This window comes from Candoia aspera, chromosome 2 (assembly GCF_035149785.1).
Source record: "Candoia aspera isolate rCanAsp1 chromosome 2, rCanAsp1.hap2, whole genome shotgun sequence".
Lineage (NCBI taxonomy): Eukaryota > Metazoa > Chordata > Lepidosauria > Squamata > Boidae > Candoia > Candoia aspera.
Genome location: NC_086154.1, coordinates 131,139,304 through 131,166,657, shown reverse-complemented (window position 1 = coordinate 131,166,657; position 27,354 = coordinate 131,139,304). Strand labels below are relative to the sequence as shown.

Here is a 27,354-nt window from a genome sequence, read left to right as displayed (position 1 = left end):
CTAATTACTCTCTAGATGTGATGATCAGCAGTCAAAAAGTTTCATACTTTGGGCATGTGATAGGAGTGGATGATGGGCTAAAAAATGATCATGTATGGCAAGGTTGAGGGCTGTAGAAGGGCAAAACAAGAGATAAAACTGTTGGACAAGATTAAAGAGATTTCAGGAGTGTCCTTGAAGAGCTATAAATGATTAATAAAGACAGAGCGAGATGACAAGAGTTTGTCCCTACAGCGTTCACGAGGAGCTGAGTCTGAGTTGATGGCATCTAATTTTCTGAGGAATCTGATTTTATGTGACCTTAGAATTTGTTTTCACTTTTGTCAGGTTTCTACAATAATGGTATAAAGCAGCAGTGCCCAATATTTTTGGCACCAGGGACCAGTTTCATGGAAGACAATTTTTCCACGGACTTGGGGGGGATGGTTTCAGGATGATTGAAGCGCTTCCCCTTTTCCCCGACCTTTTATTCTTTTTTCTTCGCGCCGTTTGGAGATAGCAGCCAATGGGCTTGCTTTCTTTTTGGCGCTCTTTCTAACTGTCAAGCTGGGCTCCGTTGCAACTTTTCTGCCGTTGCTGCAGAGCTCAGCACTTTTTCCACCATTACTGCAAAACTCAGACTGCATTCTAACGGAGAATCTACTGCCGCCGTTGATCTGACAGAAGGCGGAGCTCAGGCGGTAATGCAAGCGATGGGGAGCGGCTGTAAATACAGATGAAGCTTCGCTTGCTCGCCCACCACTCATCTCCTGATGTGTGGCCCAGTTCCTAACAGGCCACGGGACCGGTACTGGTCTGCGGTCCAGGGGTTGGGGACCCCTGGTATAAAGATCCAAGCTGTTTCTGTTTGGAAACATTGTCTGGCAGGGCAAAAATCTAACAACTAATTGCCCTCTTTGTTCTTATTCATCCTCATCCTTTACACTTTCTCTTTCAAAGGTTCATCCAGAATAGTTGGATATGCACAACACCCTATGCCAGAATGTGATTGGTTATTTTATATTGTGTTATGCAAACTTAAGGAGTATGGTTAGTTATAAAGTCTGGCGATTTGCACAAATTCAGTGAATGTGTTAATATAATAAACCATGGCTTAGGTATCTGTAGGTTAGTCTGTTGTGTGAACATGCACTGTATGATTCTTGGGCTGGAAATGTATTTGAATTGTATGTAAGTCTTTAGAACAATAAAAGGAAGAATCAAGACAATAGCTGTATATGTCTGCATCATACATAGCCTGTTGGCTATGAATTATTAAAGTTAAAATTCAACTCCCCATATTTAGAGAAGATTGCACTATGTACTGAATTTTCACAGGCTTGGACTGTAGGCAGTTATGACTGCAATCCTAGCTATGCTTTTTTTAAAATTGAGCCTCATTGAGCTAATAACATTGCTAAATGTCCGTGGCTGGAAATGGATCTTAACCTTAGGTATCTTCCAGATTGTAAATTCTTTTTTCCAACCCAGTAGAAGCAAGTATTCAGGGAAAGAAAAAAACGCCTTTCCTAAAAAAAAAAAAAGTTCAGCCATTGGGGTGCCAGGAAAAGACGACCTATCTGCAGGAATGCTTTCTTCCCTTGACCATTCCAGATGTGTTCTGGGTCTGAGGGAGGGAGGGAGATGGCAAAGGCTCAAGCAAAGAGAAGAGGGACAAAACAGAAGGCTTGCCATGCAGGCAATATGCAATTAGTTTCTCTTGTTGGCTCAGGTCGAAGCAAGCAAGATATTCCTGCTCTTGATCAAACCCTTCTCCACCTGAGATATGAATAACCTGAGATACGACTTCTGCAGAAAATTCTTGAAAGTGGGAAAAAAGAATCAGGACATAGATGAAAATAAATAGACTAATAATGATTCCCTCTGGCTAGAGCTAGAGTTATAAAGGAGAACAAAATTAAATGACTACAACTCCTTTCCTTTTGAATGAGGCCTAAGGGAATTGAAACTAGTCTCACTCATTTCCTGACAACTTAAAAGACTTTGTAAACAAACCTTGAGGGATGTTATCGGTGCTACTTACTCAGTTCAGTTGTAAATAGCATGGCAAAGTTGCAACTCAGAAATTCCTTCCATTATCTTTGTATTTAGCACAGAACCAGGAGACAAGATAACCTTATCTTCATTTGGCTTTCCCACCTCCATCCTTTTTTCCATTTTCCTCCTGTCCCTGAGTTCAGCCACATCCTCACCTAATGCAGCAGGTGTCAGAGGTACATAAAGTGACTGAACATGTTACACCATAGTGCAAGAAATTAGGTCTGAAAAAGTGTGGCAAGCTTGGCTTCAGTTCTTTCCTATGTTGGGTTCTGCACTAAAATACAGATGTATTAGGCATGAGTTTGGTGATACAATATTAAAAACAAAACAAAAAACACCTAGATGTTCTGTTTTTGGAGCCTATGCTAGTATTTTTAAAATACCATGTTACTGGAATTCTTTTTCAATAGGAAGGAAGTTCATTGTTCTTTTGCTTACAGTTACTAAACTCCAGTCAAAGTATATTCAGAGTATACTAATATATGAGAAATCTTAACAGTAAAGATAAAGTGGTCCTGATTCAAAGCTCCCTTAACTTACTTGCATATAATGTTTTACAGCTGGTGTTCTTTTTCCCTATTACACTCTGCCAAAAATTTTCCAAGACCCCATTACCCTTGAGTCTATATTTATTAATATAAGATTTGAGTATTTGTTTCAATGTCCTATTTTGAATTGGATATTACTTTTACATTACAGTAAATTTTATCTTTATACACTTATTATATAAACTGGATTTGATCTGTTTATCTTTTTATAGAAATAAGCCTCCAGTAAACTGAAATTTATTTTCCAACTGTTTGCTTTTTCTATTCTGTAAATTAAATTTCAGACTTTTTTTTTTACTTTTAAGAGAGTATGACTACAATACTGTGTCTAAAATCCATTGTGTGAATACTGTTAGGATAGATCAAAGCTTCCATGGAAGAAGTCCAGGTCCTAGGATTCCAAATTTAGGAATAAAACAGCAAGAGAGACTATTACTATCTTATTTTTCCATTCTCTGGTGAATTTAATGGTAATTTAGCTCTAACAACTTAATTTGAAGGGTACTATCATGTTGTATAATTAATTGAACATTTTCTCATTAGTAATTACATTTCTGAAATATTTAAATGTGACATTTTTATATGTGGATTTCCACAAGAACAATTTTTACCTTTTCTGATTTTAACAGAGAATGTCTGGGTGAGGGGAAGTAGGTGAGAGGAGAATACCTAGATTTAGAGGATAATGTGGGAAAAGAGGTTTTGGGGTAAATGGGAGCCGTCTCTGTACCATTTGGCAGTGAATTCCATAGATCAGTTCTGCACTATGTATAGCAAGGAAGGAAAGGTAACGATAATGATGTTAGGGATAGTAGACTGAGATTTGCCTATATGCTATCATGCCTTTATTATCATGATCTCATTTTTATGTATAGAAGGCAGAATATTTATTTATTTGATTAATTTATATCACCACCCATCTCACCTAAGTTACTCTGGGTGGCTTACAGTAAAAATAGATAAAACTAAATAAAACACATACAGTACAAAAAATAAAAAAACAGAGCAGCCAGAATCATAAAACAATCATTAACATAGCCAAGAGATGGGCTCTGACAGACACGTGGGGCCCCAGGCTTGGGCACAAAACTAAGTTTTCAAGGTCTTGCAGAAGGCCAGCAGGGTTGGGGCCAGTCTGATATGCCATTTAATTTGTCCCTGCTGTCTATGGGAAATCTGTATTTGCATAAAACCAAATATGTATAATTTAAATGTTCTTTTTAGAGTACTGTAAAGACTTAGGTACATATTTTTTCTATTATAGATCTGGATATAATTAGAGTCAGATGAGGAAAAAGGAAGAGTCTTATAAATACCATATGTCTCATAAATACCATAAAGAGGTATTTAATTGAATAATAATGTTGTGTAAATTATTATATGCCGACTGTTTTCTACACCATATACTAATCCAAAAAGACAGCTCGTAACCTATGCTGTGATCTTACCTTTATTATGCATACTGTAGTAAAGACTCTTAAATTTAGGTTATCTGAATGGTGAGGTCACCATTTTGGGTATGTGGAAAACAAAATCTTTTGACTAAATATGTAATATGAGTAAGTAGATACTAAAACTGATTGCATTTTTAAAACCATCATACTGAAGTTATAGTAAAGGAAAAGTAATTTACAGTATTGAACAACGAAGACTGGAAAATTTAGATAGGTTATAATCATTGTAATGATCAAGTACAGCTGTCATTTTTCATTTTGGGCTATGAAACCAGTTTATGTTTACCCTTAATCAGTCTTTCCCAATCTGGTAGCTGGGCTCCAGATACCTGGCAGTTGTGCCACATGAGGAGCATAGAAATTTTAGCTTAACTCACCTGGAGGGCTCCAAGTAGGAGAAATTCTGCAGCATAAGCAAGGGTAAACAGATAGTTGTAGAGGACTTGTGTCACCTCATCATTCCTCTTAAAAAGCCCTTCAATCCTATATCCTGCAACATCAGATAAAACCAGTTTCTTTTCTTTTCTTTTTCTTTTTCTTTTCCTGACAGCATACTTAATAAAAGAACTGCTTAAGCTAGTGTCTGGTTTAATCAATGATTACATAGGAATTTACCTAACTTCCAAAGAACTGTCTTCTGTTGGAGAAGGAAGAAATGAGAAGAACAAACAACTGTTATTTGCTTTTGATTCAATGCCCAAGATATTACATTTTTTGAGGAAATGAAAAACGTATTTCCCCCAAAAGCCAAAATTTGTGGTAGTCATAGTAGATGCTGTTTAATCCTTACGCTGACCCAGAAGATAACTAAATAAACTAAAAGGTGTGGTTATATTATCCACGATGACATAATTCTATTGGCTTATCCCTATGGAGCACCATGACATCAAAACACTCCATAAATAATAGGGCTGATCATACAAGGGCCAAGCTAGCATTATGTTCTATCATGTTCCATCATTATCTACTTTGTTCTATTTAAAACATACCTGTCTGTAATGAAATAAAGATTCTAGGTCAGTGTAAATGCAAGCATTCCATTCTACCTGCCAAAGGCAATACTTTAATTAAGCACAAACCATGATGTTTAGCTATAGGCATTTAACATTGTCAGGTGCTTCCTCTGTTCTTAATCATTGTACTGTAGTGATGGGGATTTATCCACTTTGCTCATTTCAGCATTGATCTCTTTCCATTATACATGCTTATTAAATTTTCTTACGTAAGTTTTATTAAATTGGTATTAGCCAGCTGGATCTGCAATACAGAACAATTTAATCAACAACCACCAGATCAAAATAAGGTAGATATAGATCAGCTTTCCCCACACTAGGGTCTGCTGCCATTCAGATTTGTTGTGCCATAATCCACAGTAAACAGGTGCTGAACATGTTACCTGGGAATTATGGAAGACCTAGTCCCACATGCCTACAGAGCACCATTATTGGTGCTGCCCTAGCATCATATACACTCCAGCCATTGCAATGCAGTCATTGAACTCCTGGACTGGATGTGGACAATTAGTCTAAAATATTATATTTGATCACTGTGAATATTTTTATTCTAGCAGAGACTTGTCACTTCAAGTACTTACTATACAGAATCCAATTTGCTCCAATAATATAAATACTTATGTGTTTACACTCCTGTTGCAAAGTAATTTTGTACACCACGCTCACACATTCTTCTGAGGAGACATCTCTCAGAGAAGGAGATGGGCACAGCTAAGCCAGCTACAAATGGCCTCAGGCATGGCACCTGTTTTTTTCTACATGATTGCATAAAGGCCATTGTTTCAATTTCTTTGGGTGAAAGCAATGACAGTGTCCTGGGACACATTTGTGAGTGAAGCTATTCCTGTTTGGTTCTTGATTTTTACTGGAGGAAGATTGCAGTGATTATTTTGCTGAAAATGTCACCTTCTGAAAGTTGTTCATAAAATGCCTAATGCTGGGAAAAACTATTCTCCCATCACAAAGGAAAACATCATTAAAATGCTCAGGGACATTCTACACACATTCCATTGAATTGTATACTGAATTATATACTGCCCCTGGCAGTGTGAAAGGCACACTGAACTGTACCTTGACTGTGTCACAAATCCTATAGAACTCCATAGAAGCTACTAACAAACCACCTTCACCTTGATAGCTCCATCTCTGAAATGGATTTTGTTTCTTGGTATCATGCTAGTATTCAGTGTGATTTTATAATATAAACTGAGTTTTTTAAGAGCCCCCAGTTATTTCCCCAAAATAATTCTTTTAGCTGATTTCAGTATTACCTATGAAGAATTGCACGTGTGGGAGAGAGAAGGAGATGGAAGACTTTCTTGGCTTTTTTCTTGTTCACATCTTCTCCACCTAATCACGCCTGCATTTTTAACCATGTTTGCATAGGATTATAGAAATGATACCAGGGAAGAAATTAAGCAGACCCTGTTCTAGTAATATTTCCAAATAATATCTGAAAAGTGAATAAAAAGTACCAACATATATATGTGCACTTACTTATATACAGACCTGGTTCGTATAGCAAATTGAGCCATGTTTTCCATAATCATGATAGCTCACTTTATATACATTACAGAGCCATAAACTGTGTTTACAAAATTTAATGGCTAAGTTCACCCAGTATCCATATCACAAACCAAAAACAAATAAGCCGCATTCTGGGTCAGCTGTCTATTACCTGCCTTAAGTAGTTGACTGAGGCTGTATTAAAAGGAATTAAACTTGTGATTCAGCAGATCTGGCTCTATTAAAGCCTACAGACCCAAACCAACCCTACAGCTGTTCATTAATAACCTGGTTTTGCTCTACACGTGCTATTTCTGTCTAACAAGGGGGCTACCAAGTTCATGGCAATCCCCCAAATTTATGAGAGGTCTTTTATTTTTTTTAAAAGTGACTCTGTTTCTTAATTTTTTTTACCATCAACTGTAACTACTTTTCTCTTCCAACTGGCAAAAACATTGGGTTCAACAGAACTTGAGTCTCATTTGCTCAACGTTCAAGGCCCAAGAGAGTGATAGTGAGTAACTATTTGGCTGATGTTTAAATTTGCCAGATGTCAATTTTTGAAGAGGTTTGTCCTGGTTATTTTCCTATCAGGAAATTGTAGGTCTAGAGCTCTGATACAGACTTTTTACAAATATCAGTGTTTTGGTTCATACTGATGCTTTCCCCAACCAAAAATGAAATGTGCATGGCCCAGACTATTACCTCTAAGCTCCTGATGTGATTCCATTTCTGGGTCTGTGCTGGCAAACCATGCACAGGATACAACCACAACTGCATCCTTCTGCTCCTGCAGGACAAACTGCATCTCACTGTGGAGCTATCTATATTTCCATGATCACATAACTATGGTTTGCACTTCTCCTATGAGTAAGGGTGAAATAGAAAAACAACAACTGAGAGCTACTTTGTGTGTCATTCTTTTGAATTATATGCTAGAAGATGAAGACATCTATAATATGTATACTGTAGATGAAAATCTCTGTGAATAAACAGGTCATGGAGCCAAGAATTCATTACAAAAATAAAAATATATAATATAAAACCAATTTTTATCAGAAATCAAAAAGTCAGTGTGTACTCAATATCTCTTATCACTCTGTCATTAACAAAAGCAAAAACAAACAAACTTGGAGTTGTGATATCTCTTGCATTTTTAACTTAAGTGTGATGTGTCTTTCCAAGATTTGTAGAAGTTCTAGATCTTGAGGAAGGAGTTCAGCTGCAGTAATCTTCTATAATCCTATCATCATTTACCTTCTTCAACCAGCCTTCCCAAGTTATTGGGTGTGTCTAAATAAGCATGCAGGGGGACCAGCATTGTGGTTTGATGAAATCCAAGTGAAGCAAATTCTCCATATGCATTCATGTCATTTTAATCAGAATTAGCTACATAGCTTTACCATTATGTAACCTATGTAACGTTACTTTATATTAGTTGGTGTACTTTGGTTAAATCGTGAAGTTTGACAGTCCAAACTCCACTAAAGCAAACTGGAGAAACAATTTCCTAAAATAAGATACAGATCAGAAATTTGTACCGTTGAACAGGACACATTTATTTTATTTTAAATACAACAAGAGAATAGAGAATTTCAACATTAAAAAGAAAAGAGCAACACATGTATGCTTGACTATTTTGCTTCTCTTGAACTGGTAAGTTATGGCCACAGTTAGATGAGTGGTACCTGATTATACTAGGAATATACAGGTAGCCTGTAGCAGTTCCAATTTTGCTGAATATAATTCCCATAATCCCAAGAAAGTATGGCCAGTGATGGCAAGGAGCTGAGTTCAGCCACCTATCTGGAGTACCATAGACTGCACATCTATATTTCAATGTTTAAGCAGATAAAACTGATAATGCCAAAAACCAATATTAAGTGCAAAACCTGAGTACAGCTAACTGGTGGTACGTATCCAGAATATCATCATAATAAGGTTGTAACTAAATAGAATTACAGTTCAACTGCATGAAGTTTTCCATGTAAACTATGTTGGCAGGGAAGTGAAAAGAATATTGAAAAGTTAGGTACTTTCTATTTGCAACATCTTGCCTGTGATCCAGGTTTACTCCAGAAAAACTGAACCATTCCTAACATACATCTCCATGGGGCACACATTTCAGAAAGACAATCATCATAACATCATCCCAGGAGAACATTCTTCTACCTAAAGAGCAAAACTGCAGATGTATACACACTAGTTGAAACACTCTAAAAAGAACTTGTAGCTCAAACCAAACTTTGAAACAACATCTGATAAAAAAACCTCTGATACTTGAAATAATTCTAGATACTTTGGGGGAAGCTGGGATTATTCCTCAGATGCTCAAAAGCATTTTGCATATTCCAGGACTAACTGGTACTGGAAAATTGTTCTGAAGATAAGCCATTGCTGAAGTGAACTCTTGTTCAGTTGACTTCAAACCTAGGAATGTCCCTCTTGTGATTATGTCACAAACTTCATTCTTAACTCATTTCTTTAATAAAGATCAGTCCTTTCCAATCTGTTGAGCTTCCAGAGAAATCAAAGCATATGTGTTTGTTTCAAAATGACTCTCAAACCTTATATCCAGAGCTGAGTAACCCATACATTTCCAAGTGACTCATAGAATACACGTTTTTGGCCAGAAATAGAACACTTTGGAACAGGGCTGCTACTCATAGTGTACCATTTCATTAGTTCAGATGCATACATAGCTTCTCCAGATTTTAGCCATGCAGAGACCTTTGTATCCTACTGAACAACGGTGCTGCACAATAGCAAGTGAGTATCATTTCTTTTAAGATGTTTAATCATACAAGGCCTCTCAAGACCTGCTATCTGGGGAATGAAGAAAAAGGATGAAGGGATGAGCAAAGAATGCTGGGAGAATATATATTTCTAGCAGAGTTACCCAAGGCATGAAGATCATGCCAGCTAAAGCAAGAAGGCACCTATATCGGGCAGCAATGATGTAGGAAGTGCTGGAGGTGGTTGTTACTTTGCCATTATTTATCACTAATGGCAAAGGAATCATTTCATACTATGCAGGAGAAGGTAATGGTAAACCAATCCTGTATTTCACCAAGAAAAAAAACATAGACAGTCAATATAAAATGTTTGATGTTATGATGCCAGAAAATGCTCTTTCAGGTTGGTTAGCACTCAACATACTACTAAGGAAGAGTTTGAGGATCTTTCAGAGTACTAATGGTATTTATGAAGTGGTCAATCTAAAGCCCTTAGTACACCTAGTTGCTGATACTGCCTTGCAGGAAAAGAAAATCCCAAACTGCAAAGACAGAATTGCAATGGAACATGGAACATAAGAAGCATAAATTGTGGGAAAGCTTAACCCACTGAAAGATGAAACGAATCAACTACACATTGACATTTTAGGAATCAGTGAACTGAAATGGACTGGAATTGGGCACTTTCATAATGTTTATAACTCAGGACCCAAAAAGGAATGGCGTTGCCTTCATAGTCAGGAAGGGTATGGCAAAGGCAGTACTTGGGTACAATGCAATCAATGACAGTTATCTAAGTTTATACTCCAACTACAGCAGAAGAAGAGGAAGCTGATACAAATTTACGGAGTATGCAAACGAGGTGTGCTGCTTGTGGTTGGAGACTGAAATGCCAAAGTTGGAAACAGTAAGGAGGAAAATGTACTTTGACTGCATGGACTAGGAAACAGAAATGAAGCAGGAAAACAACTTATCAATTTCTGCCAATTCAATGTTTTTTTATTGCTAACACACTTTTCAAACAACCAAAGTGATATATACACAGACGTCATCAGATGGAGTACACAGAAATCAAATTGGCTACATTATTGGTCCAAGGAGGTAGAAGAGCCCGGTTATAACGTCAAAGATATGGCCAGGGGCTGTGAAAGAGATCACGAACTGCTCATGTGCAAGTTCCAAGTCAAGCTAAAGCATATACAAAGCCAAACAATTTCCATGATATGATCTTGAGCATATTAAATATTAATGTTTAATATTAAATAACATTAAACATTATAGTGACAGTACAACTACCAGATGGATGTCCAGTTGGCTGGCCAACTGTACTCAGCATGTGATCCCCAATGGAACTACACCTACATGGAGGGAAGTATGCAGTGGGGTACTTCAGGGTTCTGTCTTGGGCTCAGTGCTCTTCAACATCTCCATAAATGACCTATGGCGAGAAATGTAAGGTCCTGCACTTAGGCAGGAAAAACCAGATGCTCAGGGTCAAGGTAGGCAGCACCTGGCTCAACAGTACTGCCTATGAGAGGGATCTAGGTGTCCTAGTAGACCACCGCTTAAGTATGAGTCTGCAGTGTGCTGCAGAGGCCAAAAAAGCCAATGCAGTCCTGGGCTGCATCAACAGAGGGATAGTTTCAAAATCACAGGAAACAATAGTACCACTCTATACTGCACTGGTGAGGCCACAATTGGAGTACTGCGTCCAATTCCAGTCACCACAATACAAAAAAGATGCTGAGGCCCTAGAAAGAGTGCAGAGAAGAGCAACAAAGATGATAAGGGGTCTGGAGGCTAAATCCTATGAAGAACAGCTAACGTTGGGCAGCCTTATAAATTTGTCAAATAAATAAATAAATAACGGAACTAGGTATGTTTAATGAAGAGAAAACTGAGGGGAGACATGATAGCAGTCTTCCAATACTTGAAGGGCTGCCACAGGGAAGAGGGTGTTGATTTATTCTCCAAAGCACCTGAGGGTAGGACAAGAAGCAATGGGTGGAAGCTCATCAGAGGGCGATCCAACCTCTGGAAATAGGGAGGAATTTCCTGACAGTGAGAACTATTAAGCAGTGGAACAGCTTGCCTTCCAGAGTTGTGGGTGCTCCATTGCTGGAGGTTTTCAAGAAAAAATTAGATAACCATTTGTCCGAGATGGTATGAGGATTCCTGCCTTGGCCGGGGTTGGACTAGAAGAACTCCATGGTGCCTTCCAACCATATGATTCTATGATAAACCCACCACATTCAAGGAGAACATCAGGAATCATTTTGACAGGGAGCCAGAGGGACTGCAGAATGAAATCAAAGAAGTTGTTAAAGATGAATGTGAAAAAAGACCAAGAAACAGAAGAAAGCAAACTGGATGTCAGTAAATGGTAGAAGTTGCCAAGAACAAAAGAGAAGCCAAAGCAAAGAGAGACAAGATCTCAGGAAAGAAGTTAACAAAGGATTTCAGAAAGCTGTTAGAAGAGACAAAAAGCAGTATTACAACAACATCTGTAAAGACACTGAAGATAGAAACAGACACAAAAAAACAAGAAAAGTCTTTTAAAAGTTCTATGTACCCAGAAGGAGTTTCCAACCTTGAACTGGTATTCAGATGCCATATATATGCCTACAAAGATCAGTGTCATGCAGGCAATAGTTTTCCTTGGGACACTCTATGGAAATGAAAGTTGGACTCTGAAGAAGCAGGACTGAAAGACTGTTAATGGTTTTGGACTTTGGTGTTGGAGAAGACTCCTGAGAATCATAGATAGCCAAGAATATAAATTGTTCATAGAACAAATCAGTGCAGAGTTCTGATTTGAGGCACAGATTACCAGGCCCAAATTATCATATTTTGGACACATTATATGAAAACCCAGATCTCTTGAAAAGTTTATAATGCTTGGAAAGGTGGAAGGAAGGAGAAGAAGAGAATGACTGGTCAATTGACTCAATTGTAGAAGCAATGGGTAGATTAGAAAACCTGAAGGGTGAGGTTGAGGCAGATCATCCTGGCAAAGGTCTACTATGTGATTGCTAAGAATTGACAGAAACTTGGTAGCACATGATCAAAAAATCAATAACTACATGACCTTAGGACTGCATGAGGCGTAACAGTTTTTCAGATCTGAAGCACAACACTAGCTCTCACTGTACTCCTTGAGATATCACATATTATAGGCAAAGATGCCTTGGCTCCTTTGGCACACTTGGCTAACTGGGGGATGAGGTGGGGTGGAGGATAAGCATTTCATCCGAAACTAACACTTAATTTAACTCTAAACAGACCTAAATTTGTCTCCTGGTCAACTAAATCCTTGCACCCTGCCTCCCAACACTGTATCATGCAAACTCATATGGTAGGTTAACTGTCACATCTGATGCTTGTGACTGAAATGAAGTCCTAGAATAGGGCTATCATAACTGGACTGCAAAAATCTGAATGAAATCTTCTGCCTTCCAATTGTTGTCCAGATTTTTGCAGCCCAGATGTGATAGCCTTAGAGAGGCACCATGAAAATTGGGCCTAAGAAGTACATTTCTGTGGCCATTTTGGAGGGGTTAAAACCAGGTATGGATGCCCACATCCCTCCAACCCTATCTATAGTATCACCAGCTCTGATTGTGCCACTGCCAGTTTTCTTTTCACTCTTGCAGAGAAAAGAAAAAAAAAAAAACAGAACATAGGAAAAGGTGTGACAGCCTCATCTGCAGCAGTGAAGGGCCTAAAAATATAGCTGCCTTGACCACCACCTGAGATATAACCTATCATGAGCTAGCAGTGCATGGTGCTGAGTGATTAACCAAAGGAGGGGATAACTTGGGCAGGCATGTATGTTGTAGATGTCCAACTTGTCCCTTTGTCTCGCAGCCCTACGTTTAATTTGGCCTCCTTTAAAAGGGAGTAACAGAATTTCTTTGCTCCAAGTATTTTGTTAGTTCCTAAAAACATATAATACAAAAATATAATAGCCCATCCCTAGTGCTGAAATTCCTACTCTTCTCTGGCATTGAAAGGGATACAGTACTGAATTTATGAAGTGTTTATATTTAGTAGCTATGGTGACACATGTTGTACAACACAAAAAGCATGAACATTTTCTGCAACATCAGTGCTTTTTAAACACTTGACTGTTTAAGTGATTGTAGTTACTAGGGATAAAACAAAAAGGTATAAAAAATTAAGCACTGGAAGGAATTGGTGGAATTCAGTTCTGAGTAGTACATGCAAAGAATGTAGCTTTTGTAGGCTGCAGTATATTTGGCTTTGACCATACTAAGATTCTCGGTTAGGCCAGTCCTTGCAGCAGATCACGGCAGGCATCAAGGATTAGAAAACCCTCCTGTTTCGAACAGTATGAAAATTAAGGCACCACCAAACCATAGACTGGATGCCAGTTCCTCAAATGGACCGTTTTTTCCTTCAACTCAGAACTGGCATTAGCACCTGATCCTGAGCTAGCCTTTTATCAAGCCTAGGACTCTGAGCAATGTCAGATGCTAGTCTGTTTTTGTGAAATGGATATTTTCTTGAGAACTGTAGAAATGAATATGTGATTTGGCATTTGCATCCTTAACCCCATCTCTGCCTTTTATCCAGTTACTTGAGCAAGTTACTTGACTCTGAGCCCCATTTATTTTTCTCCTTTAAAACGAGCATTGCAGCCGAAAACGGTGGGTTCAAAGAAAGACTTAGATGTTTAAAACTCAGAATCTGTCACCTTCTTTAAATTTAGGTTTGTGGACATATTTGTCATGAGTACTGATGGTGAGCAGGAGGGGACCCCTATCCAGGGGGGAAAACGCATGCGTAGTACTGAGGAGTTGAGCAGTCATTCAGAGAGACACAGAACAGACCCGCCTTGACTTTTGGGGTTTATCTGTACGGGTTTTCTCATGCTTCTTCAGTTTCTTAGGATTTTCTGTCTAACGTAGCAGTAATAAAACACGAGAGACGTATTCCTCGTCTCAGCGTGGTTCCTGACTGTTAGGACGCAGGGTTTCTCAACCAGGGTTCTGTTCTGGTTCTCTTTGAATGACAGCTCAAACTCTCTCTACTACGCATGCATTTTCCCCCCTGGATAGGGGCCCCCTCCTGCTCACCATCAGTACTCATGACAATATTACTGCGATGGAATGTTGGTATGACTCAGAGAAGGGGGAGGAGAATGCCAAACCATTATACATTTTTTAGTCCTGGAAAGTAGAAAGTGTAAAAAAGAAATTCAAAAGAACTCTGTCTAGATTATGTTAGGTATAAGTTGACATGGAGAGGGCTTTGACAGGCTTTCAAGATTCTGTTACAAAACCATCACCACATTAAAGTAAAGCAGGTCCCTGGTTTAAGAACATCCCAATCTATGGATGACTCCTAGTTAAGAACGGACTGCCATAAAGCCTATTATATTAAAAATTCAAGTTAAGTACAATGTTTCAGGTTAAATACAAAATACTACTTTGTGTATTATGTTTAAGATGTTTTAGTGTATTTGGAAGTGATTCTTAAAGATTTTTTTATGCATAGAAAGGTAAAGTGTATACTATATACTAAGACAAGCATTTTACTAACTGATGCTAAATAACCCTTCCGACTTACATACAAAGTTGACTTAAGGACAGACTTAGGAATGGAACTCCTAAGGAATGCTGTATAGTCCAAAACTCCTAGTGACTCCTGTTTCCTGACTGTGCCTACCTTGCAGGGCTGGCAATTATCTTCCTTTTGACCTCAAACTTTGTGTTCTGGGAAATGAGTATTATTTATAACTAACCAAACTTATGACTAACTTTTTGTAGATGGATTGTCTTTCTCATCTGAAAGACATATTCAATTTCAAATTTGCTTGCTCATCCCAAATGATAGGGAAATGCAAATGGTGGCTGAGTTTTTATTTTCCAGTGTTATCTACTTATGCTGCATTACTTTACTTAAAGAAGGAAAAAGAGGAGCTACTGATGCAACAGCACTCTTGAAATAGCAGGATTATGGTAAAATAGTAGGACTGGGACCAACCAAGTAAAAGATTCTGATATGAAAATAACTATCAGAAAGAATAGAATAAAAAAATACTGGGTTGGTGGGTTGCTCAGCATTTGACATACAAAGCTGTCAGTACAGCAACTTTTAATTTGCCTACAGCAGCAGAAAATTAATCCACCAACTAGTCTTGACTCAAGACTGACAAATACTGAGGGAGGGGGCACAGGACTGAATTTTGAACTATTGCCCTGGGAAAGCTGGGCATTTCCGTTTTGTACTGAAAGCAGCTCAGCCCTGAGTGTGACATGGGCCTGTGGTTTCTCCTCCCCACCATGCTCTGTCTGAAGGCTTTCAGCACAATAGGGCTTAGTCATACCATTTGTCAGCCTGCCTTGGCAGACAGGATCTTTAACTTTTGGCCTAGTTAGGAAGCAAATTCCTGATCTGCTGCCTCTGAGGTGGAGTTTCCTGTAGGTGGGGAAACAAGCTCTTGCGAAATGAAGAGAGTTGAAGTATGACTTGCTGGAGGCAATGGGCCCTAACATGTAGGTGAAGTCATATTGGCAGCAGGCACTGAGAAAACCAGCTGAGAGTGGTCTTGATGAGCTGGTTGCAGTTACAGTACAATTCAACTCCAAACTGTGTTTATTTTAAAATATGTTTACTAAGGTCTGAGTCCCACTGATTCAATAAGACTTATTTCCAGGGAATTGTCCATAGGATTGCTATTAATGGATTTTTCAGAAGGGATTCCCCATCAGTAGGAACAATGCTTCTTTTATCAGTGCTTGTAGCTGGATACAATAAACAAACAGTGATCAATGCTGGGAAAACTCTGGAACAAACTGACTATTTCATTTGCCCTTCCTTGAGTTCTCTACCCAGGGACAAAAGAAACCAATTAAAAGAAGTCTGATTAACTATAGCAGAAGGACTTTCTGATGTGAAATGAGAGCCTTTCCAGATAAGAGATCTGCTGCAGCTCCAGTATACTTCGAGCACATGAAGGTTACAGTGTCATGGCTTCATCATTTGTTTGTAAATTGGCTAGCATTGGTTTCCATCTGTTGTTGTTTTCCATGCCACAGAGAGGTGGTTTTGTGTGTGTGTTTTTAGAATCTTTATCCCGCCTTTATTATTTTTACAAATAATTCAAGGCGGCAAACATTCTTAAATACTCCTTCCTCCTCCTATTTTCCCCACAACAACAACCCTGTGAGGTTTGTTGGACTGAGAGAGAGGGACTGGCCCAAGATCACCCAGCCAGCTTTCATGCCTGGTGCCTTAACCACTACACCAAACTGGCATCCCACATTCTCACTACCATCCTTGCACAATCTTTGAAGCCAATCTTCTTACTGGCGGGTGAAGGAGAAAACTGTTTCTCTATGCTTGGACATGGAAAAAAAAACCTCTTTCTCAGTCTGGGATTAGGAAAGGGAGGTAGGTCCATAAATTCCAAGACACAGACAGGCTCAGATGCAAAAGGCAAAAGTACTCTAGAAAGAAGAGACAAATCACTCTGAACTGATTGTCTGTTTTTTACTAGCCTTCCTTCTAGCATTGTCTGCCCACTGATCTACATGGGATGAAGCAGCATACAGCCAGCCCAACAGCAGGAGCAGCAGCTACCTAGACAAGCCTTTTTTTTAAAATATCAGTTAAATTGTGTCTGATTCTCGGAGACTGCCTGGACAAGTCCCTGCAGTTTTCTTAGCAAGGTTTTTCAGAAGTGGTTTGCCATTGCCTCCTTCCTAGGGCTGAGAGAAAGTGACTGGCCCAAGGTTACCCAGCTGACTTCATGCCTAAGGTGGGACTAGAACTCAGAGTCTCCCAGTTTCTAGCCTGATGCCTTAACCACTACACCAAACTGGCTTTCTAGACGTTCCTTAGCTCTGCAAAAATCCAGCACTTTTTCTTGTACTGTAAAACCAGTTATTGTCAAGAGCTGTGTGTGACAAACCTTTCATCTGGGCTTTTGGACCCTTTTAATTCATGGACTACTGCCAAACACATTTTACTATGCTTTTTATTTATCTGTTGTTTTATAACAGGAAGCTGATTTATGTAAACCTTTTTGAGTATGCTGGAATCTCCATTGAAGAGTAAAATATCAGTTAAATAAATTAATAAAAATGCCAGAAAAATATAAATGGATCAGGTCTACAATAAATATTTGCTATTCAATTCCCTACATAACATTGTTTTAACATATTGAAAATAATTATGATTACTATCTATTTTACAAATGCATAAAACTATATCCAGATATTTTCCATCTGGGAATATTCTGAATCCTGCAAAAGAAGAACATGAGTTTATACATCACAAAACAATAATTTCATAAATATATGTTACATAGTTTTAAAGCAATAAGTATATGATTTTGCTTTCAAAATTCTGACCATTTTAAAGCTACTTTCAGTGCACAGGCATAAAGATCTAAAATAGATAACAGCTGTACAATTAATTTTTAACAATTTTTAAAATTAACGTTAAGAGTTATACAGTTATAGTTATAGTTCTGCATTAATGTAATGCAGAACTATATTTTGCAAAGATTCAAAATAGCAGCAATTTGAATCTGCTACTGCCATGCTGTAGGTTGTTAAAATGTTTTTTCGGCTTTCTCCTATTTCCATTGCAACCTGTCCCATGCATATATTTCAAATGCAGCAGATACTACAGTTATACAATGGGTTAAAAAGAGGTGCATTGCAAAGAGTGAGTGCCGCATCCCTGCTCAAAACATTAAAACAGTTGCGTCCTTTGGAAGGCTCACATGGTTGCTCCAAAGGCTGTCCCCATCTGTTTGTGTGCATGTGTGCAAACATAACACTTTGCTTCACTGAGAGTCCCAGCAGAAGGAATGTCTGTGGGTGAACATTCAGACAGGACAGTCTTGGAAGCAAAGGTACCTGCAGGATTCGATGCTTTTGTCAAAAAATGAAAACAGTGTTGCACCATTGCGATACCAATTCTGCCCCATCGTATACAATATATGTGTGATGTCACAATACATGTACAAGTTTGCATCATGAGGGTACAATATTGCTTTCCTCATTGCACCCTTCACACACACACAGCTCCGATGCCTCTAGATAACGTAAGTAAAATAGACCCTAAGATTCAATTGAAATAACCAAGATATGATGAACTTTTTAAAAATTGGTGTAAGTTTTTCCTGTTCAGTAGTGACATCTGCAGGCTGGTCTGCACAGCACTACAGCTAACTCAGATTTTCATATTGTTACCAATTGTTCCTTATTAGGGCCGTGCCTATCCAAAGGCATGTATAAAGGTAAAGGTTTCTCCTGCACAGCCGTGTCCGACTCTAGGGGGCGGTGCTCATCTCTGTTTCTCAGTCGAAGAGCCAGCGCTGTCCAAAGACGCTTCCGCGGTCATGTGGCCAGCATGACAGGCACGGAATACTGCCCCCCCAAAAGGCATGTATACCCAACCACTAACACATACTGTCTATGCAAATTGCATCGTATCTTCACACCTATGAGCTGTTTCGACCACTTGGGCAAATTGCAAGAAGTAGATGAGGGGCAGAGTCTTTGCAAGCTGTCCCTGTTTCTCACCTAGCCTGTTAGTTAAATGAGTCTCTGTGTTTAAGATACAAGGGGAATCTCTCTCTCTCTCTCTCTCTCTCTCTCTCTCCCCCTCCCTCCCTCACTTTTCAAGATGTAGTTTAGAGAGAAGTGAGGCTTTTCTATCCTCATGTGTTTCTTTCCTTTTTACTTAAATGCAATGAATATGTGTTAGCATTAATTAATAGCTGGGCTGTACCCCATAAAACGAATCTGAGTCTACTGTATTATGGAATGCTCTGCTGCTTAATGACTCAGTATTCTTTCTGCTTATGTTCAGGCGCACAATTTCTAACAACCCTTCCTGCTGAATTAAAACCTCCAACACGGACAGACCTCAAGAATGGCTACCACCTTTAGCTTAATGTTTTCTTCCCCTGGGTATTAGACTTCAATATCTGTGCTGCTTGAGGATTATGAGAATTGGCCCCAATATTTGGAGGGCGCCTTACTGGGGAATGCTGCTTACTGAATCAGGGTTTGTGCTTTTCCCATCTCAGTATGTTCCACTGGGGATTATTTAAGCTGAGCTGATTAAGGAGGTGAATGAAGAAACTATTATTTTATTGATTCACTCCTCATATTTTATTTATTGGTATTATTTTTTCACTAAAACCAACAATACTTTCATACCATCACTTTTGAACAAGCATATGTAGTGGCCTATAACTACAATATCTCTGAGGGGAATGATAATTGATGCAAAGAAAAAAAGAAAGAAAGCAAACAAGCAACAGACAAAAAACTCAGAAGGGAGCTGGCATGCAGATCAACAGTTCCCTCCTGCTTCATCCTGCTCTGCTCAAATGCCCCACCAACCAATTAGCCAGAAATTTTTTTTGTTTGCCATAGAATTACAGGACTAATATTCGCCTGGAAGACAGTCCTATGGCAAAAGAGAGAGAGAGAGAAAGTGCTGTCAGTCAGGAATGGAGCTCACATGGAGACAGAGTTATCAATCAGGATGGAACTCCCTTAATACAGGTAGTCCTCACTTAACGACCACAATTGGGACCAGAATTTCAGTCGCTAAGCAAAGCGGTCATTAAGCGAATCCAACCTGATTTTACAAACTTTGTTGCAGAGGCCGTTAAGCAAACCATGTGGTATTAAGCAAATCACACAGTTCCCCATTGCTTTTGCTGCCAGAAGCTAGCTGGGAAGGTCAAAAATGGCAATCACGTGACCGGGGTGCTGCAATGGTCATAAATGTGAACCGGTTACCAAGCACCCCAATCATGATCACATGACTGCAGGGACACTGCAACAGTCATAAGTTTGAGGACCAGTCATAAGTCAGTTTTTCAGCACTGCTGTAAGTCTGAAACATCACTAAACAAATGGTCATTAAGTGAGGACTACCTGTACTAGGGTAAACTAGCAAACAAAAAAAGCTTCTAGCTGACAGGTCTATTCTGCATAAGCTAAATATCTAATCTTTCTTGCAACCCAGGCCAAGAGGGTAGTGACTCGCTAGTGGACAGGAGACCAATATTCCTATAAATAATAATAATAAAACCATTAATTTCAATCTTCTAGGTGATTGATAGTAGGAATGTTAGGCAATTCATAACTCTCACAGGTGGAAGGGACAACCCAAAGGTGGCCCAGCTGGCAGAAATCTGGGGGAAGGCTCAGGGCTGCTTCAGGCTACTCTTGCCCTTGCTTGCAGCTGGCCTATCCTCAGTTACCGTAAGAGTAACCTTGAGGAGCAGGAAGAAGAGCTGCAACCAAGACAACAGTCAGGTAAAAGAATTTTGAGTCTAAAGCAGTAATGTAATTTGAGAAAACGTCTCAGACTTGACCCTCCCTAGTTCTCACAAAGAAGAAGAGAGAGAAGGGGGAAGTGTATTTAGACTTGCAAGATTCTGTTATTGTAATTGTATAATAAAAGTCGTATTAGCATTCATAACTTTGCTTTCTAGTCTGCTCTACCTTGAAGAGCTAACAGGGTCCTCCTACCCTCATCAATCTGTCAGCAAGGATTCTGTTTGTTTGTTTTTGGCACAGGTATATAATCTCTTGGAAAACCAGTGTTTGTTTGGAAAGCACCAATCTTCCAGAAGATCAATATTCCGATATCAATATAGCACACGCTGTGCAAACCAATTGTCCAGTCTTGCTCACAGCCCAAGTCAAAATGGTCACTGATGGCAGCCCCCAGTGACTGGAGGAGCGGGTGTGTGTCTGTAGCAGACTTAAATGGCCAAGCAGAGCTGGACATATCCATGATCCTGACTGTGTCATCGGCCTCATTACTGGGGCACGGTAGTTTGTATGACAAGACTTGCATTAGGAGAAGATAGAAAACAACACATTAACATCAGCTCCCTCTGTAATGGTATGGGGACGAAACTTAAATATTTAAGTTTGAATATTATTTTAGTTTGAATGAATATTTTAGATATAAATCTCATCTTTCGTTTGGGAGCTCAAATCAGCATTCATAGTATTCCCTCCTGTTTTTTTTTCCACAATAGCAGCCCTGTGAGGTAAGTTAGGCTAAGAGAGAGAGACAGAAGTCATGTCGTGAAACTGTGTCCTTTAAAAATTGTTAAAAGCTGCCTTCATGCAATGCTAAGTAGGATGCGAGGATGAGCCAGTGACATGCAGACTCCATAAAATTCCATGAATGGAGCAGTAAGAGCTGCTTCATCCCTTTATCTCAAAGCAACTGGGATCTTTGACAGAAAGGAGGCAGTATTTGACTAAACTAAGGACATGAGAGTGGCAAGCAGTCACAGTGATCCTGTATGGGGGGGGGGGCTTAGATCTGGATAGATAGCCTGGGTAAGCAGAACACCTAAAGGCTGGATTGGCCGCCTCAGCCAGGGATATAACCATAGACAGAGGTAAGCAATTTTTTTATGTCCATGGGCTATACACCTAATATTTGGGATGGTGCAGTGGGCATGGCAATGGGACAAAATTGCCTAAGACACATCACACATATGGAAATGCTGCTCTTCTCCCCCCCCCCCCCGATTTTATGGGAAGCTTGTTTTTTACTTTGCTGACATTAATTTGTGTGTGCTGCTTGCTTCAGGAGGCTGGAAACCATTTCACTGATTTGTTGCATATGTTTGGTGGTAGGCACACACAGGCTGAAAACACATGTAGGGTTGGTAGTTGCCTACCCATGTCCTGGAGAGATACCCTGGATAAATCTATGAAGAGAGTTAGGTGACGGGGGGTCATCCTCCCATTTTTAAAACCACTACCTAAAGTAGCTGTTACAAAAGTAGAGGCAGGAGGGAAAATCATCTGGTAATTCAAGAACTGGCTGCTAGAAAAGGTGACATCCAGAGGTATCTATGGAAGCTAAAAATGTTCTGATGATGATAATGGCAGAAGCATCACATCAGAGAAATTACTGAAGCTGCTCTGCACTGAGGTTCTTTAATCAATGTGAGAAAAATCGCAACACACTACATTAATACCCTTATCACTTATACCAGCTGCCATCACAGAGATTCACTAATGCAAGGCCACTTACCGAGTCTCTATATGTCGAAGGGGCTTCCTTCTAATGGAGGAAATGTCTAATTCCAGAAATCTAGGGATATCTGGAAAGCCAAAGGCCTCAGGCCACAGGAAAGGCACAGGTGCTTTGGGTCCGAGGGGAACACTCAATTCTGTGATATCTGTCTTCCACAGTGATTCTATCTGCTCACTGCTTGGCTTTCTTCTGTAAAGAAAATACACTTATAATCCAAATGGAAAAATGTTGGAGCAATCAACTACTTTGTTTATTTATTTATTTATTAGTTAAATTTATATTACCACCCATCTCACCCAATGGGGGACTCTGGGCGGTTTACAATAAAAGCAATAATAAAAACATCTAAACCTTAATCACAATCTAAAAACATAAGATAATATAAAGTCCAAGAGGAGATGGTAGCAATTGATAGAGGGTGCTATGGTGCTAACCACCCCCAGGTGGAGCTGTTACCCTCCCCATCCCAAGCAAGGCGGCAGAACCAGGTATTCAATTTCTTCCCGAAGGCCGGGAGTGAGGAAACCCATCTCAACTCCGGGGGCAAGATATTCCAAAGGGTGAGCGCCACTGCAGAGAAGGCCCGCCTCCTGGACCCCACCAATTTTATTAAATATATTTTAATAAAAAGATGTACCAATTCTTATATTTTTAATTTTTTTTTATTTCTTTACCTCCAACTCATATGCAACGACTCTGGGCAGTTTACAAACAAATATACAAACAATATATCTAACATGAGGCAATAGCCCTGCAGAGAGGAAAAACCATTACAGGGAGATTATTGGCAGGGCTTGTTTAGGTATGGTGTGTTGAATAAGATACAGTTAGATGGATTCATACAATATACTAAGCCATGAACCATGTTTCTCAAAACACAATGTCTGGATTCACAGAACACCATTAGCCAGAATCAAACCAACCAGATTCTGTCTTATCATAATTGAACTAGGTCATTCTTCCTCTGCTCTCAACTGTCCGTCCCCAGCAATTAGTATTGTATAGACACTTCTATCTAAGGTGTACTTTGGTCATTGATTATTTCAAACAACCCAGTGACTAAGGAAAATAAGCTATATTTTTAAAAAGAGGACTGGTTTTGATATCTGGGAATAATACTGGAATACCCTCTTAGTCTCATCAGAAAAATTCTCTATTAACTTTCCAAAGGCTTTGAAAAAAGTTAAAGCTTCCCTTTTATAGAGAGCTTCAGAAAATTATACTGCTGTAAAATGCTTTAGATTCAAAGGTATTTTAGAGTTCGCAAGAGCAAAAATGTAGCATCTGTTGACATCACAGCAGCTGTGATTTTTCCCAGGTTTGCACACAATCCTCAGAAAAGATATGGATGCTTTAAAGTGTTGCAGACAGGTGCTTCAAAGCATCTTTGGGAGATCAAATCCTAGTTCTATTACTGCTTCAACTATCTTTTATATATTTTAATGATTTATGGGGTTTGATGAAAATGGTATTGATGTTATTGCAGTGAGCACTACAGGATGGCTGATATTTGGCTAGAATATAAATTTAAGATATTCATACAGGAGTTTAGGTTACCTGACAACAAGAATATAGCTTATTGGTTTGCCCCCTTATAGCCCCCCATGTTTTCTTTTTCAACCATACCTGACCACAGCTGATAATGTGAAATCCTGAGGTTTCTTCACCCTGATCAGAGGGCTTTTGTAAACCCTGGACTTCAAGAAGACAGATCCAATGTGAGGCATGTGGAAGGTCCCCTTCTTTGTGCTATCTCCTGCTTTAACCATCAATGGGCATGGACTGCTGAGATGGAGTTTGGTGCTCGAGTGGAGCTATAAGAAGGGTAGAGGGGAATACTAATTTATTGCATCTCAATATGGATTATTAATTGATTATTGTTTGGATTCACCATACCACCATTTTGGAAAAATGGATCAGAATCAGATTGTTGGTTTGGACTCATAACTGACTAAATCAAACATGAATCAAGGAAGTATTTCTCTGTAAGAACACTGTGTGTATATAAAATGTGTGTGTATGCATACATACATATGCACTTATAAAAATATAAATGTCAAAGAAGACCCATCTACAAGAAGGAAAGGGATTGGCCATGGCTTTTCTGGAAGAGAGAGGTGGGAGGGCACAGCAGCAGGAGAATTATCCAATGGGAGGCCGTGGCAGCCTGCAGTCCAGACTGAATACCTTGCAAGCTGCTGTCAAAGTATCTCGGTCCTGAGAGGATTTTCATAAGCTACTTTGAGCCAAGCCACGATGAGGATAGGGCAGGAACAGTGTAAGCATTAAGTGCAGATATGCCGAGTGTCTCTAAATATCAGTGGTTGGGGAAAGTGATGAGTGCTTATGAGCTCCCCAGAGCTGTGGGAAAGCTGTGGGATTACTAGCCTAGATAACGTTTCTGAGGTTTCATGCTGTCAATTCATATTCATAGACTTACCTGGGCAAACAAGTCAACCATTTTCTCAAGGCAATATTGGTGCTGCTTCTCCACAGCATTCTGCTTAACTCTCCAGTTGTTCAGAACTTTTTTCTGATAAGCATCCACCTTGTCCACCATCTTGTACAAATTCTGAATTTTAGCACCATCTTTTGCTTCTCTGGCAGCATCTAACCGAAGAATTAAGCTTCGTCTGTAAATGAAGAGTAGTGAGAATAAATAGGTACAGGCTTCCTTTACTGCAAGTAGTTTAGAACCTAATGGCTTAATGACTTGAACCAAATCTAATAAAATAAGTAAATAGTTCTTCTTTCACAAAATTTCATAATTATATCTCAACTGCAGTATATTAGAATAGTAAGGAAAATATGTTTCCTCCAAATATCAACATCTACCTTTTGTAATTGTTTACAGTTTACTAAAGTGAAGCCCCATCCAGTGGCATCTAGGGGGATAGGGACTGGGGGGGGGGGGCGGCCAGACGGATCAAAGCCGTGCTACATTGTCACAACACAAGTCCTGCCCTTTCCCTGTGTGTATCATGATGTCACCCGCACTCCCCAAAGTGGCAGAGTTTGTGGTGCAATGTCACAATGCTGCTAAAAGCAGCAGAATCCTACAGATGCCACTGGCCTAGTCTGCTAAAATAGTATATAAACTCTAACACACATAATACATTTTAAAATAACACAGACAATAAATACATTACTTTATAACAAACTGCTGCAAGCTTTCCTTTATTTCTGGAAAGTAGGAAGCAAGAAAAAAATGGGTATTCCATTACTGTGTATACATATTATGGTACTTAAATGGTAAAAGGAACTTTAGACCTTGGTAAATTCCAGCAATGGAGGTCCGAATACAAGAAAGTTAATATATAAAGTTTATATATACATAATTGTAATATTTCCCACCCACCCCCTCCAAAAGCTAGACTTTCTTCAGGTATAGGTCTTTCACTATGCTAACTTGAAAAATGATGAATGAACTTTTTTCTGTTTATGAGTTTATAAGTTACATTTCTGCAAAGTTTATGGAGACAGTAGGAATTCTAAGCAAGTATTAGAACAAACAGAAATCCCACTGAGATCAATGAGACAGATTTCTGAATAAATATGCTTGGGGCCAGAGTGTGATGCTGACTCTTTTCCCCATTGAGAATAGTTCTTTTTGTTCTTATAATTTCAAACACTGTAATCTAAAATTTCAGTATCACACCTGTAGTAAAAAAGTTACTTTTTAAAAATGAAAGCAAAAACTCATCTCATCTCAGAGTAAGTAATGCCCAAATGAGTGAGTAATGCCCAACTGAGATTGAGCAAAAACTCATCTCAGGGTAAGCAATGCCCAACTGTAGTTTTTCATTAATATATTTGCATTTGGAAACAGATTGTAGAGGCAAGCATTTGTTGTGGTGGTTGGAAAGGAGGGCTTAAAAGTCAGTCATCATGATCATGGAAAAATTAATTTTCAGCAAAAAAAATGGAGGAAGAATAGCTCTCTTTAACAAAAGAAAAATTGGGTATTGGTTTATGCATAGTCATATGTAAATTTTTAAAAATCCTCTTATGAAGTCTTTTGTCTTATGTATAATTTTCTAACTACTCACTATGGGTTAAATTTGGCATCTGCAGTAACTAATGATCCTTAATATTTAGAAATATCTCTAGCCTTTCAACTGTTTGGCTACTAATGGAGGTGCAATTAACTGAGAAAAACAGGAATAACTAGGAATTTTTATCTGGAGTTGCCTGAAATTAGAATGCAGTTAATGCTTTTGTGAAATTTGTATTAGCACTAGTGTTGTCTGCTTTAGATGTCTTCCTGCTTCCAATGTTTTACTTGTATCTTTAAAAAAAACCTATATGTGCACTAAACAAAACTCTGAAATGCCCACTATTTAGGATACTACAAGAAAACGAAGTATGTTTTCAGACTAAGACATATATGGGGCAGGCAGAATGAAACTGGGCAATATTTGCTTCTTTAAAAAATTAAATTTATTTTTACTGCTAAACAACATACAATGCATAATTCATAACTTAGTTACCAAACCAATTATATAAATATTTATTCAGCAGATAGACCCTTTTTGTTTAATAGTGTCATGAGTACTGATGGCGAGCAGGAGGGGGCCTCTATCCAGGGGGGAAAACGCATGCATAGTACTGAGGAATTAAGCAGCCATTCAAAGAGACACAGATCAGACCCACCTTAACCTTTGGGATTTATCTGTCTGGGTTTTTCCCACACTTCTTCAGTTTGTTAGGATTTTCTGTCTAATGTAGCAGTAATAAACACTAGAGACCTACTCCTTGTCTCAGCGTGGTTCCTGGCTGTTAGGACAAATAGAGTGTATTTCCAGATAAGTATACACTGCATTGCAATCTTGAAAGTATAAATGTCTTGCAGAACAATTTGAAACAGAGTTGGTGAGGAGTAAAGAACTGGATAATCTCCATGACTTTCAAAGTCTCCCTGAGGTGGGGAAGGCATAGCTTTTCAAACCCTAGATTGTTTTTGGTCCCCCATTTAAAATAATTAAGA

General features: G+C 38.9%; 1 protein-coding gene across 1 annotated transcript in view; it reads right to left on the bottom strand.

Annotated features, from left to right (window-relative positions):
• Nucleotides 1-17,287: 17,287 nt before the first annotated feature.
• The window catches only part of FAM186A (family with sequence similarity 186 member A), a 48,409-nt gene continuing 38,342 nt past the window's right edge, over nucleotides 17,288-27,354 (bottom strand). Inside the window, exons 5-8 of the mRNA XM_063292955.1 lie at nucleotides 24,808-25,000; nucleotides 23,994-24,181; nucleotides 22,365-22,556; nucleotides 17,288-17,569 (exon numbers count right to left, since the gene is read on the bottom strand). Of these exons, the coding sequence (XP_063149025.1) occupies nucleotides 17,515-17,569; nucleotides 22,365-22,556; nucleotides 23,994-24,181; nucleotides 24,808-25,000 (628 nt within the window). The 3' untranslated portion in view covers nucleotides 17,288-17,514. The remainder of the gene's footprint in view (nucleotides 17,570-22,364; nucleotides 22,557-23,993; nucleotides 24,182-24,807; nucleotides 25,001-27,354) is intronic.